General features: G+C 40.8%; 1 protein-coding gene across 1 annotated transcript in view; it reads left to right on the top strand.

Moving 5' to 3' along the window:
• The first annotated feature begins 731 nt into the window (after positions 1–731).
• The window catches only part of TRIM71 (tripartite motif containing 71), a 42,636-nt gene continuing 25,024 nt past the window's right edge, over positions 732–18,343 (top strand). Inside the window, exon 1 of the mRNA XM_063301944.1 lies at positions 732–1,652. Within this exon, the coding sequence (XP_063158014.1) occupies positions 732–1,652 (921 nt within the window). The remainder of the gene's footprint in view (positions 1,653–18,343) is intronic.

Genomic DNA, 18,343 nt, shown 5'->3' with positions numbered 1-18,343 from the left:
ATGCGGTGGAGGAGCCCGCAGGGGCGGGTCGGTGCCGGAGGAATCTGCCGGGGCAACTTCCGTGTCTCCCGAAGCTTCTCGGAGTCCCCAAGAAAGGAGAAGTGAAGCGAACGACCCCCTTGCTCCCTCTTGCCTCTCTCCCCCACCGGCCCTTTCCTCGTTTCCTCGCCATCAACCCGCCTCTTCTGATACACCAACTAAAGAGAAGATTTCACCCCCCTCCTTCAGTTTTTCCCCTAGAAGGAAACGAAGAACAGCCGCCCGACCGGATCCAGTTCACGCTGGATTTCTAAGGAGAAGGGACCAATGCACTTTTCTGTTCAGGAAACCCTCATTCTTCCGCCTCGCCGTCTGAGAAGCGCTGAGCCGGCAGAGGAGGAGGAAGAAGGCGCTGTCGCGGGTGGGAAGCAGCTTCCAACGCAGCGCGAGGGAGGCGGCAACTCAGAGGAGCGTGTGCCTCCGGACGCTGCTTAAGGAAGAGGGGGAAGGAAGAGGAAAGCGAGAGGGCCACCGGTTGAAACCGCTCCCGTCTCGCCAAGCCCGCGAAGGGGCGGCTTGGAGCAGCAGGAATCCTCGCAGCGCCCCCACACAGCGACTAATTGATGCCACCCACCAGGGCTTGCAACGCGGGTCGTCGTCGCTCGCCTCGGTTCATGCTGCCGCCGCCCCCTTACTAACCGCGCGCGCGCTGCGCTGCCCCCTCCCGCTCCTCCCCTCCCCACCCCCTCCCAATGGCTTCGTTCCCCGAGTCGGATTTTCAGATCTGTCCGCTGTGCAAGGAGATGTGCGGCTCGCCGGCTCCAGTCTCCTCTAATTCGTCCACCTCGTCGTCCTCTTCGCAGACTTCAAACTCGTCCGGAGGAGGCGGCGGCGGCGGCAGCGGCGGCGGATCGTCGTCCTGCACCCCGTCGAGGCGGCTCCACGTCCTACCCTGCCTGCACGCTTTCTGCCGCCAGTGCCTGGAAGCGCAGCGCCACCCAACCGCGGGTGACTCTCTCAAGCTGCGCTGCCCCATCTGCGACCAGAAGGTGGTGATCTCGGAGCCGTCGGGCATGGATGCGCTGCCCTCCTCCAACTTCCTCCTCAGCAACCTGCTCGACGTAGTTGTCGTGGCCGCCGCCGCCGCTGAAGACCAGAAGAACAACGGTCGCCCGGGCGGCAGCAGCGGCCAAGGAGGCGGCGGCGGCGGGGCGAGCAACAGCAACGCCAACAACCGGCACCCTCATAGCCGCCCGCAGCCTGCGCAGCAGCAGCAGCACCGCGCCTCTGCAGGCGGCTCCTCCCCGGGCTCTGCCGCCGGCTCGGCGCCGTCCGGGGGAGGCGGGGGCTCCGCGCTGCTGCTCCGGCGGCCCCACAGCCGACAGGGCGAGCCCCGCTGCAGCTCGTGCGACGAAGGCAACGCCGCCAGCTCCCGCTGCCTCGACTGCCAGGAGCACCTGTGCGACAACTGCGTGCGCGCCCACCAGCGCGTCCGCCTCACGAAGGACCACTTCATCGAGCGCTTTGGCCCAGGACCGCCCGCGTCGGCGGGGACCGGCCCCGCCTCGGCAGCCGCCCAGCTCGCCCTCAGCCAGCCCTATTCCGCCGCGCCTTACAACATCCTCTCCGTCTTCCCGGACCGAGTCAACTATTGCCAGCACCACGATGACGAGGTGAGTGTCCCGAGCACCCCTTTCCTTCCTTCCCAGCGGAACCGGTCGAGTTAAGTGGCTGGTCCTCAAAGACTCCCCGTTATCAACTTGAGCACAGAGAAGCGTTGGGAGTCAAGGAATTGGCCTTTTCCTTCTTCCCCTACCTTTTGGGGAGGGGCAGCGACCAATCAGGCGCTCTGCTTTGTGCCAGGCAAGGAAGCCGGAAGGATGCCAACATGTGGGGGGGGGGCAGGGGCAACCATGTGAATCCTGTCCCCAAGTCCATCATAAATGGCCAGGACGTGGGTTGGTTTTTGGTGGGTGTGGAACATACTTTTGGTCCTGGCAGTGCTGAAGGGGAATACATATACAAGTGTGCTCCTTCCCAAATAGACACAAACACATCCTGTAGTAAAGGATGCTTCTTAGGCTTGCTTTTGTGGGGCTTTGTCCTGGGGCGATAATTTGGATTAAGGGACAGCTAAATAAAAAGGGGCATTGGCACACTATGCTTTCAAGATGGATTTTCATTCACAAACCTATGTTGATAGTTTTTTACTGTATCAATCTCAAAATAAATGGGTGATAGCATCCTATACATATTGGAAGTTGTTCAAAGGTGCTAAACTCAGAACTGTGTGTCTGCTGGGGGCGGGGAGAATTTGGTGCTCCTGGGGATTACAAACTATAGAGTTTGTGTAATTGAGCAAGAGCTTTCTGCAGTTCTTTCATCTTGTAACTTTGGTGATTTTGTGGCTATGCAGTACGAAATTCTTACCTTAGAACTGTGTTGTAGTTCTTCTGACAGATACACATGCCTTTTTTCCCCTAAGGCTGTCAAGTAGTCTCTCCTCCCCATTAACAGGAATTGCCCTTCAGTTTCCAGAATATCTGGTGGCTTTCATTTCCTTTTTTTTAATGGTTCCCCCTTCTTTCATTCTTCTCCTTTGCTTATGTGCTCCGGTTTTTGCAGCTTCCAGTCTGTCCTCTTTTCGTCCATGCTTTTGTTCAGGTGGAGCTGTCCAAGCTTAACTGGAGTAAATCATAATGCTCTACAAAGCAGCAGAGCTTCTCCATGTGCTGCAGGGGGGAGAGGATAGCTGGAGCCATTTAAAAACAGCACCAACTGTGTGTGTTGGGGGGGGCTGATGCTGCAGAGCAGTGAGGCTTGTTCCCTCTTGCAATGCTTTGGAGAATAAGTACATGCATTGTTAATTCAGGGATACCAAGATAGAAATCTTAAATGTGAGAATTGGTAATCCTAATCCCAGGCATATCTTTCTGTTCTTTGCTGCTTATTCCTCTACCAATGATGGTTTTGCGCCCATTCCCAGGACCAAGATGCCCAAGACATGGACAAGGTGCTCTGTGAGGATTTCCTGGTCCCCGTCCCTTTAGTTTATGTCTTTGAATAGACTGGTAAATTTGCCACTCTGCTTGATGTAGCTGCTGATTACAGACAGCTACAAATGAAGGAGCCAGGCATTGGTGTACTTTTAGCACATATTTTGGTTAAACATAAGTGAGGATCCTTGTAAAGGGGGATGATGAACAAACAATCTATAAGTGTCAGTTCAAATCAACTGTGGAAGTTGGGATGCTCATGCTTCTGAGCATGTGTGAAGTATCTTTTGCATAGAAGTTATTTCAGATTAGTAGATAAAAGATGTAAGAGCCTCAGTGTAGGTCTAATGGCCTCTTGCTTTCTTTTTTCTTTTTAAAAAATGCCCACTGACCTTTTGTTTAGTGAAAAAGTAGCTGTGTAAGTTGATTGTTTTTGCATATGTTCTGTATTGCATTTTTAAAAAGCTTTGTTTTTTTATAAATATCTCAGGTTTTTTTTTAGAAATCCTACTGGGCTTTCCCTGAGGTTATCTGATTTGACAGATGGCTTTTAGTGTTATTTTGAAAGTTTCTAAGTTGATGGAGATCATTGTTCTTGCATGGAAGATACTTCGTTTATAATACTTGTATTTCTTGAAAATTGGACAAAAACCACACATAAATATCTGAAAATACCTTTCTGACAGATCTTTTTCTACTTTCAAGGGATAGAGTCAATAAGGAATAGCTGAAGCAAAATGAAAAACTTAGCAAGCAAGTGAACTGAGAATAAATGTGCTGATTATACTTCTGTCTATAGTTATGCTTTGAAATTGCATGTGTTTGGTATAAGCTGAATGACCTCTTATGATAATATATAAATAAAAGGTTTAAGATCAGAGTGTCAAGTTGGTACAACTAAATGCATCTATTTCCTGAGAATACTGCACTTTAAAGTCAGTTGTTTATAGATTTTTAAGCATAGTATTCTAACAGAGAATCATTGCTTCAGATCCCAGAGAATAACACCTAGTTGTGCATGCATGCACTGGAAGTTCAACTTGTAAGCCGACATTCCTCTTAGCTGGTTGCATAGACCACAGTGGAATTTTCCATTAGCTTTGTTGTTAGAGGATAGCTTACTCCATGCTTACTACTGAAAGATAACAACCAGGTTTGGGAGATGAATTATTGGTTATTGCTATTTAGATACTCTGTAGTTTGGAAGAAAATAATCCATGATCTATTTTGAAAATGGATGGCTGTTCACATCTAGTCACCTTGTGCCATTTTTTGTGTGGTTATTTAAAAAATGAAAAAGAGTGCCCACTTTTTTTTTTTTTTTTTTAAGAGAAGGGAATTTTATTAGAGTTTTTAGCAAGGGTTTGAGGAAATGCAAATATCTCCCTATTAGCACTTGGCTGTCTCCCACTGAGCTTTCTAGAATTTGCCACAAATAAATAGGAATATTTATCAATCTGAAGGAAAGTTGGAACTCCAGATGCAAGATTAAGAATGATAAGGTAAATTGTGTAGTGTTTACAGTGATGGCCTACGTGCATGAATATTTCTGTTGTCCTGAAGGAGTTAACATCAAAAAATAATCTCTTCCAACCATCCCTTCCTCATGCTATTTTCACTACTACTCACTTACTAGATTCATTTTATAGGAATTCTGAAGGGGAAAAAAAAATCCAAAAATACTTTATTCTTGTGGCTGTATTGTGCATGAGTATCTTGGACAAAATATTGTAATTCAGCTTTATCATAGTGCTTGAGTTTCAAATAATTGTGATTATACCGAAAAACTTAAATATGTACTCTGCTTTGCAGTGCTTGTTCATTTCTCTCCCCATTTTTAAAAATTATTTCAACACTTAACAGAACATGTTGCATCTTCTTCTTTTTAGTCATACTTTGATAGTACAAAGCATGTGCATTTTGTTTATGATAGTTCTTTTGGAGCGAGTAGTCCATCAATAACCTCTCAGTATAACTTCACTTAATACAATACTTTTTTGCTGTAATCTTAAACATGATTATTTAGGAATAACTAAATAGAAATAAATACCAAATAGAATGGGGATCACATCTGGTAAACAACTCAGAATTGTGCTGTTAAAGAGAGTCTTGACTTGGGGTTGTAGTGAAAAAATATATATTTGAGCTTGTGTTAAGGGATATACATTTGGCACAGTTTTTCAGTTATTGTAAGGTTTTTATGGGAGAAGGGGATTAAGGGTGTTCCAAAGGTACCTTGCACTATTTCTGCTTGCACAGGGCTGGCATATTACAGCCTCCTGGGTTCCCTGAAAAGCTGCCATTGAGGATTAAGAAACCTTCTGAGACAGTGTGCTGTTCTAACACAAGGCTAGCATAACAAGGCATGGAGAGTTGTAATTGGCAGAGATTGAAGACATCGGCCCATCTGATTTTCAACCAATGGGAAATTTCAACTACAGTCTTATTTCTGACTTATCTGTAACTGAGATTCCATGAAAGCGGACTTGGGTATGACTTGTGTTGGCACCTCAAGGTTACTACATGAACTCAGCTATTTGTTTTCATCACTAACTACTAGCGGTTCTTTAGAATGCCTGTTATGACTTGGAGAGACTTGCTGTGTATGGTTCTATTTTAAGAAAGCCATCACTTATTCTGATGGCCTTTATTTCTCCAGAATCATTCAAAATGCAAGTTAAAACAGAAATATTGTCACATAAAAGTATCTCAACAACATCTTGCAGGGTTGTTGATGATGATGATGATGATGATGATTTCTGGAGCAATGTTTCCCAGCTGAGTCTCTGGATGGGTTGGGATTGTAGCTTCCAGAATTCTGAGCCAGCATTTGGAGGGTCCCAGTTGAAAAAGGCTGCTGTAGAGAATTGTAAATCAACCTAATTGGTATTTTGGAGATTCTCTAAAACATTGTACACCTATAGGGTTCTAGAACACTACAATCATTTGCTTGTTTACTTAGAAGTAAATCCTATGTTCAGTGAAATTTCCTTCCAAAGAAGTCTATTCAGAATTGTAATTTTAATCTTGGGTTCTTTTTTTACCTGTTCATCCAAATATCACAAAACGAAAGCTGTTATACAGGAATTAGAAGCATTTTCACTGTGCTTTTATGATTTTGGTGGTCACTTTTCTTTTTTAAAGAGTGAATATCAGTATCTAGTCTGTTCCTCTTGGTTAATCTCCCCAATTTTGTCCTCTTCTGCAACTCTGCTTAGCCTAGCGGGCCTTCTCTTTGTGTACTTGTGACAGTGAACTCGCTGCTTCTCTTTTGCTTGCGAGGTGAGTATAGTAAAGAATTATCCTTAACAGGATGCCTTTCAAGCAAGAGGCAGACATATTTATCTCAAGTTAGTTGTAGGTTGACACAGAAGTTGAAATAGGAGCGTGAGAGTATTACTTCTTTAGGAATGTTCTTATATGATAGCTTAGCTTTTTCAGAGGATGGATGTGTTCTGATGGCTTTGTTTTCAGAAACGATTTTGCCTGGCCTGACCTGAGTTTCAGCCTTTATGGAACAGTGTTTCCATCTGGTATCAGAGATCTGAGGTTTCTGGTAAGACTCTTTGTTTTATGTTGAGTGGGAGAACATTTCTTCTTCCTGGCTTACTCATCGTATGTGCGTTTTACTTGTGTGTTGCATGATGTAGTTGATAGTTTTCCAGTTTAGAATAAAAATTTACATATTAAATGGTCACTAAAAATAAATATATATATATGGGGTCTCAGCATGCATTCTTCATTGTATATTTCAGATATATTTATGCATGGAAATGGTGGAAGAGGATAAAGTGTTTCTGTACATTTAGGGATTTTTCTTAAGCAATATTTTTTCTAGTATTAAAAATATTTCTGAGTAGATAATAAGTGCCCTGTAATGCTGAGTTTTGGTTATGTAACTGGATTACACATTTTCAGGGCATCTACAAACTGCTTCTTTAATCTGCTTGCCAGTGCCACTGCACTGGAATAATAAAAATTGTTTACCCAAAAGGTTTGACTATCTCTGGGAAAAAGTTTGGACAACAGACTGCATGGTGCCAGCTATCATAACAAGTGACCCCAATGGTCACATCAAAACACAGCCAGTGAAAAAGTAACTATTTGACTCTAGAGATTGTAAAATGAGAGAGTTAAACATTTCCCTGAGGCTCAAATATTTTTGAACACAATGACAAGAAGTGCAATTTAAGTTTGCAGTGGGGAAGGGAAGAGAGGGAAAGAACCTAAAACTAAAAATGCACCAATCTTACTAACTCAGGTATTGATTTTCATGAATTAGCAATGTTGGATTTTAATGGGTGTGCCAAATCTGTGTTCTGTATATTGTAATTATTTCCACCAACAACTTCTGTGAGATAACTTGGATTCTTAAAAAGAAATAGTTGGAATCTTTTTAAACATATGGAGCTGGACTCACACACATACTTGCAGAGTTTCAGTTTATGATGTTGTTTAACATTTGTGCCCCCCTTGTCAACTTTTTTTGTATATTCTTCTATTAAGGGGCTCAGCACTGATTGAACTGTGCAAGAAAAGACATAAATATTTTATACCTGGTGAAGCGTTTTGCAAGTGCTCAGTATAAAAAGTAGTTTTAAGAGTTAAACAGTTTTCCCCAACCTGATGCTAAAAACCTTGTTTGGTTTTGCTTTAGTGTGAACCAGAGAGAGTTGGCACTGTGCTGCTTGTGTGGGAGAGAAAGTAGTGGATTACACAAGAGTTGCCTCTATTAATATAAAAAGTGTTAGAGAAGTCTCATATAGTGCCACAGGTTTGTATAAGAAATGCAGTAGGGTATGAAGACTGTATGCTAGTGTAGTTTGCCTACTTGCACTATAAAATAAGAGGATCTTGTTTGAGTATAAGCACTTGTATTATATTTTGGAAATTGTGGCACATTGTCCTGTGTCAGTTTTGACTACAGCAGCGGTAATTCCTCTGTTAGCGTGGGTTTTAGTTGCTGCTGTGTGTAGGGAAAGTCTAGTATGTTTTTGTGGTAAAAATAATTATTATGTGGACATGTAGTTGTGTGGTGACAGTTGGGTTTGGAGAACAGTAATGATTGTTGTGTAAATCTGTAACCTGTATAATATCTCAGATGAAATAACTTCAGCTGTGTCCAAGCCACTTCATCCAGTCTCTTCCTGTAGTGACATATAGGGATTCTTGCACAAGGAATTCTTTTTATATAAGTCTGCTGTTAGATGAATCTATACTTGCTATACAAAATGAGAACGATTTTTGTGTATTTTGAACAAGAAAAAAAAACCAGCCATGTTGTGGAACTTCCTGGCATCTATATTCCTGCTCTGTCAAAGTAGCATGACCTTTTAAACTTACAAATAACCTGATGAGAGCATCTTGACTGAAGCCATTTCTGTTTAATGTACACTAATTGCTGTAAAGCTAGAATTAAACTCTGAATTTTGTTATTGTATTCTACTAGACTTATTTACAAAGTTAAATCACAAAAAAAAGAAAAAGAAAAATTAAGACTTGTGTTATTGAACAATACTTTTAGGAGTACTAATTGTGGAAAACTATACTTCCAACATCATCTTGGTATGTAGTGTGTACTTCCGTCTCTAAAAGCCTGCCATCTTAATTCTGTTTTAAATGAAAACCAGGAAGTTACATTTCCTTAGAAACCAAGTAGTGGCACTGATGAATCCCAGTGGTTGTCAAATGCAGCCCATTATGTTGCTCCTGTGAATGTTGAGGGGGATGGGATGAGGTGCAGAGATCAACAAGCCAAAGCTGTTATAGTGAGGACAGAATGGAAGAGAAATGGGCACTTGACCCCATCTCCTTCCAATCAAACTCAGTAAAATGGATTCAGATCTAATTCTAAACTTTGTACATGTTGACTAAAACTTCTTCCACTCTTTTGATCAGTTTGCCATTTGTCTTCAACAAACAAGTCAGTTGAAAACTCTTGGCAAACCTAGTGCAGGGTGGCATAAAATCATTTGTTGCTTTTCTTTAATAACTTGCTGTGGAGAGTGGCAGAATGTAATTCGATTTAAAAATATCTTTCTTTCTGAAGTATTGTATTTCTGCAGAGTAGTTTGTCAGTAGTTATTGAGTTAAAATGAAATCTATCCTAACAGTTGTGTGTCAGCAGCTACAGCCCAGCTGTCCAGTGAAGTACAACGGCTGCAGCATCTACACCATGTGCTTCCTTTGTGCAAGCAATTGAGCAAGAGAGTTAGCAAATGATACTCAGTGCCAGGTAATTTTTATTATACTGATTGTGGCCAATATCCCTCTGTTTGCATTTGGGTTATTTGCATATGAATACCCATGTTAAAACTATTCTCCAATTTGGGATGATAATATTTGAAGTGGCACATATCTGGAAGGCACTAGGATGCGGAAAGTTGGCATATGATACCTCAGTTGCTGTGTTGACCTAATTTAATGTAACAGGTAGTAGAGAGAGAGAGTTATCATTCCCAGTTTTTTTCTTTCCTCCCTTGTAATATATTCGTATAACACAATAATTGTTTATGACTTAATGCCACATTGTTGGCTGGCAGGGAAAATTACAAGGATGGACACTGGTCTGATTAACACATAACATGTAAGCCATCATAGGATTCTTCTAGGTAGCCTGATAGGGCTGGGACTTGAGGTTAACTGTTTCACCGTGGTTCCAGTCCTACTGTAGGGCAGTGCCATGAGGTAGTATGGTTGGCCTATGGAAGTCCCATAGGGTTCTGCAATATCTGCATGGTAGTGTTGTGAGAAGTCATCCAGACCTTTGGAGTAAGGTAGCAGATCTCCAGCTCTTTACCATTTAATTTTAACTTAACCTAATTCCAGGGAAGTCAACCATTCCTTAAATACAAAATGAACTAGATGAAGGTGAATGAATTTAAATTAAGCATGGACAAGATGGATGTACTGTTGGTCAGTAGAAAACAGAGCTCCAAGACTGGGGTTGATCCTGTTATGGATGAAGTTGCACTCTACCTGCAAAAGCAATCTCTAGATCAGTGTTTCTCAACCTTGGCAACTTTTAAGATGTGTGGACTTCAGCTCCCAGAATTCCCAAGCCAGGAGGCTGTCTGAGGAATTTTAAAGTTGTTGAGGTTGGGAAACACTGCTCTAGATGTTCCTGGATCTACAGCTACCTCCAAATTCCCAGGGAGCAGCAGCAGCAGCAGCAGCAAGAACTATATTTGCAATAATGACATCTAGTGTACCAGTTGTAATATTCCTGAGTCAGTCAGATCTGGAAATAATCTGTGACTTGGTTATATTCCAACTTGATTACTGCTCTCTACATCAAGTTATCCTTGAGGAACATCCAGAAAATTGAGTTGGTACAAGATGTTAGCTAGTTGGCTAACCAAAGCTGATTACTGGTACATGTCTTACGGAGGTCCATCTATTAGGGTCATGGGAAAGGGCTTCTCCTGTGCTGCTCCTAAGCTATGGGCTACACTTTGTCAGGAGTTGTAAATATTTTTGCCTTTCAGCTTTTAGAAGACATCAGCAAGACCAGAAATATCCTCCGCAAAGCACAATGACATCAGAATGATGACATGTGGTGTCATCAACCAGATGTCATTATGGATTTGAGTTGTGATGTTTGAGGCAAGTTCATAAGTTACAGCTTTTGTATGATTGTCATGCCTATTTCATTATTCCACCCTCACACACACACACACACACACACACACACCATGGCCATGATCAAGACCTTTCTCTTAGCTACCATTTTCAGTTTGTTACTTTATAGTACCTTAAGAGTTTTAATTAAATTTTAAGTGCTGTTTTATTTTTTTAATGTTAACTAATTTGAGTACCTTATGGATAGAAAGGTAGGGTACAAATCAGAACAAGTAAATAAATGATGAGGGGGGTTGCTAAGAGCGCTGTGTAAAGTGACATGTCATAGCTTGTTACTGTGTGAACCAAGCATGGATCCATACGATCTGGGCTGCAAAAGTAGGCAGCAACAAAGAGATGCTGAAAGTGAGTGACCATCTGGACTTCCATCCAATCTGGTGGACTACCCAGGTTTAGCTAACCATGATTTTAAAAAATCTTGGCTTAGCATTATGTGTGAACGTTGTTTCTATATAACCTCTGTTTTGATATTATGAGAAAGATGAGAAATATAGCCACAGTTTTGCCACTCTACCTGCAAAAGCAATCTCTAGATCAGTGTTTCTCTTTAGAAACTTTAGAATGCAAGATTTGGAACTGACTTCCAGAGATGAGGACTTAGAAGTCAGATGAAAGCTTGCTTACTAGGTTTAACAAAGCAAGAGTTGCATGAAAGTAGGCCTTTGTTAGGCAGGGACAGCTGGCTAAATGACAACTTTTATTTTGACAGGTGAGATAGTATTGTACAGTTTATTAGGGAAGGAGGGGAACTTTTATTTGCTTTTTCTCTCTAAGGATTGCTCTTAGCTGGAGATGCATTTCCTCCTTTTTACTAAAGTTCAACTTAACAAAAGCAGCAGAAAAAGATAGCCTTATTGACAAATGTTGTATTTCACTGAGACTGATACAGCTTGACCAATAAACTGTTTTGGAGTGCAAGAATAAACTTGTTCTATCTCCTCATTTGGATCCTCTTATCTTTGTTCTTCTGCAACAAGATTGTAGATTAACTCCAGGAACTATTCTGATTCTCAGTCTTTATTTGGGATCCAGATAAATAATAGAGGTGAGCATTTGCCTACCAATAAAATAGATTCCTTGAATTGCTTACTGACTTCATCTTTAAATTTATTGTGGCTCTTTCTATCCTTGCTCTTACTTGTACTGTCCATATTGAGAATATTTAGTTAGTAAATTTATATAGCCATCCATCTCACATGAAGTGACTCTGGGTGGTGTGCAACCATTAAAACCATTCATATTGGATGCTCTTTGTTGGCCAGTGGTCTTCCTTAGAAACTGTGGTTAAATGGTTATTATTATCCATTCAATCGTGTCCGATTCTCATAGACTGCCTGGACAAGTCCCTGCAGTTTTCTTGGCAAGGTTTTTCATAAGTGGTTTGCCATTACCTCCTTCCTAGGGCTGAGAGAGAGGGACTGACCCAAGGTCACCCAGCTGACTTTGTGCCTAAGGTGAGGCTAGAACTCAGTCTCCCAGTTTCTAGACTGGTGCCTTAACTGCTACACCAAACTGGCTCTCAAACTATGGTAATCATGGCATATTTAAACATTGGATATTACTGTATCCAATGTTTGAGGAAACTGAACTTTGAGGAAACTCATTAAATAAGGAACGTATTGAAATCCTAGCATAGTATTCCCCACTCCTAGCAGAGTCCCCCACTTCTGCTGGGTTGTAATATAAATCCAACTGCTGGGTTCCAAAAATCCAGACCACCACTGGAGGGTAGCAAAGAGTTAGAATTTTCGGTACCTCTTTGGTGCCATCTAGTGCTTACTGAATTTTGCAGTCCAGGCTGATTTACCAAAATGTAAAGCGGGAATTCCCATTTTCTTTCCCTTCATTTATAGAAGATAGAGGACAAATGAGAATACTAATAGTTGGGTAAAAAGAGTTGAGTGGGCTTTGTGAGAGACAATGGTTTCTTCTGAGTAGCTTGTGAAGAATATCCTGTACTTCCTCACTCATACATGTCTTTGAAGCCGGTGTTGGTCTTGCTTACATTAGGTTTAACAGGTTCCTCCTTAAATTTTTCTCCTCCTTCCCCCTTTTTGAAAAAGAGAACAAATTAATGAGAATTGCTGATGGTTTGGGATTTGTAAGCAAAATTCTATTGACATGCTTTGCTGGTGATTCATCTGCCTAGTTCGTTGCTTTGAGTGCTTGTTTCCTTATTGTTATTATCTGAATAAAAAGATATATGCCTTTGGTTTTATTTGTCATAGTTTCTGGAGCAGAAAGGTATAATTTGTCGGGTTAGCCTATGTATGTTTACATTCAGCAGACGTTTAACGCAAATTTGACTTCTTGGTTGTTGTTTTTTTTCATATTCCTGTCTCGTTCATGCATAGAACACAAAACAGTACATGGCTTCCCTATTTTATCTTCACAGCAGCCTTTGAAGCAACTTTGGTTGAGTATTTATTTATTTTATTTTCTATCCTGCCTTTATTATTTTTATAATTAACTCAAGGTGGCGAACATACTTAATACTCCTTCCTCCTCCTATTTTCCCCACAACAGTAGCCCTGTGAGGTTGTGGGGAAAATAGGAAATAGCCCTGTTGTGGGCTGAGAGAGACTGGCCAGCCCAAGGTCACCCAGCCGGCTTTCACACCTAAGGTGGGAGTAGAACTCACAGTCTCCTGGTTTCTAGTCCAGCACCTTAACCACTAGACCAAACTCACTCTATTGGTGACTGACTCAAGGTCACCCAGAGAACATTATGCCCAATAAACTGTTTGAACCTAAATCTCCTCACATTTTGGCACATTGCTGGATGTTACTAGAAATCCTTTGTTTTTGTTTGTTTGTTTCTTTCGGTGCCCTCACAACTCAACAGCTCTAAGAGTGTTGGGGGTTAAATGAATTTTCACAGCCCAAATATGGGTGGTGTAGATGGACTCCAGCTACAGATTCTGTAATGCAGATGGGTACATTTTGTCATTTGGAGAACTACAGCAGGATTTGTGTGGTGTGTCTGGGTCATGCATCACCCAGGTGGCGCCAGAGCTTAGTTTAGGGGCATTTAATAGGGGAGCCTTAAGGCACTTGTTTTGCCCCTTACAATCCCACAAGCCTTTCCAAATCCAAAATCCTTTAGTTTTTGGCCTAGCTACTCTATGGGGAATTCTAAAGAAAATGACCCTAAAGCCACATGTTTTGTTTTGTTTCTGTGCCCTCACTGGTTGTTAAAAATAAGCTTGGGCTTCAAGCAGAGAATACCTTAAACAATTATTATATAACTGAGCACACATTCAGTTAATTATAGAGATTTGCTGATGAAGAAAAGCTTGTTTCTCCATCTTGTCATTTATTTACTTTTTCACTTACAGTCATGTGAAAAAGTACACTCCATGTAACATTTTTTTTTCTTTTTTAATGTATGTGGACATAATATTTTACCTTCATTCAAACGATATAAATATAAAGGTGATGTAATTGAACAAAAAAATCCTTTGAAAAATTGACTGTGCAATCATTTATTCAACAAAAAATTAACAGATATGCCATTTAAAGGTAAAGGTAAAGGTTTCCCTTGACGTAAAGTCCAGTCGTGTCCGACTCTAGGGGGCGGTGCTCATCTCCGTTTCTAAGCCTTGGAGCCGGCGTTGTCCATAGGACACTTCCGGGTCATGTGGCCAGCATGACGACACGGAACGCCGTTACCTTCCCGTCGAAGCGGTACCTATTGATCTACTCACATTTGCATGTTTTCGAACTGCTAGGTGAGCAGGAGCTGGGATTAACAACAGGAGCTCACCCTGCCGTGCGGTTTCGAACCGCCGACCTTCCGATCGACAGCTCAGCGGTTTAACCCGCAGCGCCACCGCGTCCCTATGTAAATGCTATTTACTAAGTAAATGCCATTTACTTCTGTGGAAAAAATAAGTACAGCCTTGGCTCTAATACTTGGTTTTGCCCCCTTTGGCAGAAACAACGTCAAGTATGCCTTTCTTATAACTATCTAACATAACGGGAGGATTTTTTTGTTCACACCTCCATGTAGAATTTTTTCAGCTGTGCAATGTTTGAGGGGTTTCTTGAATACAGAGCCTATGTCAAATTACCCCACAGCATCTTAATGGGATTTCGACATTAGGCTTTGACTTGGCCATTCCAGAACCCTCCATTTCCATTTTTTCAGCCATTCCTTGGTGGATTTACTGGAATGTTTAAGGTCATTGTCATATTGGAAGGTCTTCAATCTTCTGACAGATGATCTCAAACACCCTCTAGTACAATGAAGAATTCATAGTGGATTCTAGGATGATGAGCTGCCCAGGCCCTGATGGAGCAAAGCAGCCTGAAACCATAACATTTTTACCACCATACCTTACAGTTGGCATCAGGTTCTTCTGATGAAATGTTGCCTTTGGTTTTGGCCAAACATGTCTTCTGGTACTGTGGCCAATTAACTCTATCCTTGCCTCATCTGTCCAGAGCACATAGTTCCAGAAGTCCTGGTGTTTGCCTAGATGTTCATGAGCAAACTTTAATCTTGCCCTGATGTTCTTTTCCCATGTAGATCAAATTTGTGCCACTTCTTTCTAATGGTAGACACATGCACTCTGACATCAGTGGTGGTGAGAGCTACCTGTAGGTCACATGATGAAATTTTGGGGTTCTTACAGACTTCTGTCAGCATCTTGCATTCTGCTCTTGGGCTGAACTTTCTGGGACAGCCTGGCCTGGGCAAGTTAGCAGTTGTTGGAAATCTTCTCCACTTGTAGATAATCTTCCAGACAGTGTAATGATTGATGTCCAATTGTTTGGTGATCTTTTTAAATTCCCAGACTCATACACATCTATAACCTCCTTTCTGAAAGCCTTAGAGAGCTCTTTTGAACTAGGCATGATGATACCATACACTTCAACAACAAAGAGCCAATCAAACTAAATATCTGAGGTTTAAATAAGACGGGTTCCTCCCAGATCCTCTCTGATGATCTAATCATTTGCACCAGATCTGGTGCACCTGGTTCTAATTTTGAGTTTTGAGGTAGTGGTAAATGTAGGGGTGTACTTACTTTTTCCACATGTGAAATTTGCATTTTTATTTAAATTACACAATGGACTATAAACTCTAAATGGTGCATGATATTTGTTATATTATATCCCCTTTATTCTATCACTATTCTTGAAATGAAGATCAAATACCTGTATATTTGAAAAGGTCAAAAAAATTCAATGGGGTGTACTTACTTTTTCACATAACTGTAGCCCTTCTCTTGGAGCATTAACGTTTAGGATGAATTACAATTGATAGATGTATGCAAAATATATCAAAGCTAATAGAATTCCATATCTTTAAAAGAACATCAGAAGAAATACATTCAGCCTATTCAGGTTACTCAATGCGACAAACTAAATTCCTGAAGCAATAAAAATATTTTGATCAGATAAGAAAAGTTAGAGAGTCCAAAATGGAGGAAGGAAATTGCCAAGTTTCCCTTTTCATGTCTCAGCCATTCCTCCGTTACTATTGGAATATAGCATACCATCCAGATAGGTTTAAACAAAAAATTGTTGGCACTTGCAGGGTAGTTCACACCTGTCCTCTCTGTGTGAAGCACTCTGACTTGCAACCTGTTGGATAACTAAGCTAAGGAAACTGCTGTAGGCAAGGCAGAACCATACCAGTGGTTAGTGCCACCTGAATGCTACCTATATTGGCTACTTGCAAATAGTGAACATGTCCTATATGTTTATTTTGACCAAGACTGAGTGATGTTATCGGTTGAGTTGAAATTTCCAATACTAAGGGGCCAATCAATAAATATTAGTACCAGATGATTCTGAATGGGAATTGGAGGTCAAGTGTCGATTATAACTTTGGTAGTGAAGAATCCTCTAAATGTGGGTTGTTGCATCTTATATTCCTCAAAGGGTAAAAAAAATGTACCATATTTTATGAAGGGAGTTGTGAACCAATCCTAAGGTCCTAGTGTTTTATCCACACAATATTAATAGTTTCCTCTGACCTTCTGCACTTTGTCTGACACCTTGCATTGATCACTATTTAGTACTTCTTTTTCACTGCCACTTTCACTTTCTAAGAGGTCCATTGAGAAATTATTTCAGAAGATAGATTGTCCGTATCGAATATTTTGTAGCTTGATGCTTCCTGGCCCCTTTCACTTATAATCCTATACTTTCCCATCCAAAACGTTTGACTAGTAATCTCCATATTTTCTGTAATTTCCAACATATGTAGTTTTTTTTTTTAATTGGGGAATGGTCCATCATACATATCTTGAGAATAATGCTGCCTATTCTTGGCAAGTTCAGTAAGGTTGGCAAATGTTGCAAGATGCTGATCCAATGGAAGTTGCTGTAGTCTGGCTACGTTAAGGACTGATATTTTTCCTACATGATTAAAAAAAAAATGTTAGTCTCTAGGGGGCATGCGTAAAGTGGTCAAAAGGAATATTAAACACAGGGTTTTCTGCTTGATTTATATTCAGCTTGATTCATACTGAGACCGGTCAATTTGCTTTACAACTTTAATTCTCAGTCTCTGGTTGCTGTGTTGTACTACAGTTCATTTCAAACCCTGTGTGTATAGAGTGCTTTGAAAGCCTGTGTGTGCAGGTACTTTCACACTTGTATTACATCCATACATTTAAACAGTTTTAAGAGTTCATCTTTAACAGAGTATTTTATCCTCATTCAAATGTTGGAACCTAGGTGTTTTAGATATAATCCCACCATAGAAATTATATAGTGTGATGTGGGCAGAATATCCAACTCTGCCAATCTGCCACCAGAAGAAGAAAAACCAGCCTTTTTTTTTCCTTTTTCCTTTTTTTTATTTTTGCAGAATTAAAGGTTAGCCCCATGCCTTGGTGGCAGCTAGAAAAGCGATGATTTAGTGTGACTTTGACCTTTGGCATACACGCCCATTTGAATCTGACCTAATCTTTTAATTTATCAGTGCTGCTAGGCTTTGGGTTTTGTCTGTTTCCAGATATATCTTATATTTTGTTACTAAATTAGGGATATCCTATTCTTCTAAAACTGAGAAAGAAAAACGCATGACTTTTTGTACTATTTGAATGATAATTCATCTTAAATAAATATAGATCTATTTTGCTATGACAGATTTATTAGTTATAACTGAATTGGGATTTCTATTGAATGTGCATTTCTTATAATTATGTGTTCTGTGTTCTTCATAACAAGCTTAACTTACTACATTCCTTATAAAATAAAATGGAAAAAAAAGTGTTTGAATTCAAGAGCAGGTAATCTCCAAAGTGTGGGGACGCAGGAGATTGGAGCTTTTAAAAGGTGATGGAAGGGCATTCTGCACATGCTCTCAGACATACTTTCTTAGCACAAGGATAATCTGTTTCTGAGAAGTATTACAAGAAAAAAAGTGAAGGGGTAGGTGTTGATTATGATGGAGAAAGGAGCCAAACATTGGTCTTGTGGGAGATGTTCACAAAAGTGGGATCAGTACTAAATCATTCAAGAAGGAATGGGGCGTAAACTTCTGTTGCAGGCACACTATCACACTGCACACTCATTCCTTGATTCTACTTCTGCAACTACATCCTCTTGTTGTGTGACATACTAATGAAAAGAAAACACAGTGTATATCCATAGGTATGCTCGTCTTTTTTTAAAATAATTTTTATTAAAGCTTTTAAACAAGAAAATTAAAAACTAACACAAATTAATATAAAGTAAGAAAGAAAAGGGGAAAATAAGGAAATCAAG

The sequence above is a fragment of the Candoia aspera genome, chromosome 4 (genome assembly GCF_035149785.1).
Source record: "Candoia aspera isolate rCanAsp1 chromosome 4, rCanAsp1.hap2, whole genome shotgun sequence".
Classification (NCBI taxonomy): domain Eukaryota; kingdom Metazoa; phylum Chordata; class Lepidosauria; order Squamata; family Boidae; genus Candoia; species Candoia aspera.
The sequence above is the reverse complement of the archived record's forward strand: the minus strand, read 5'-3'. Positions and strand labels throughout refer to the sequence as shown.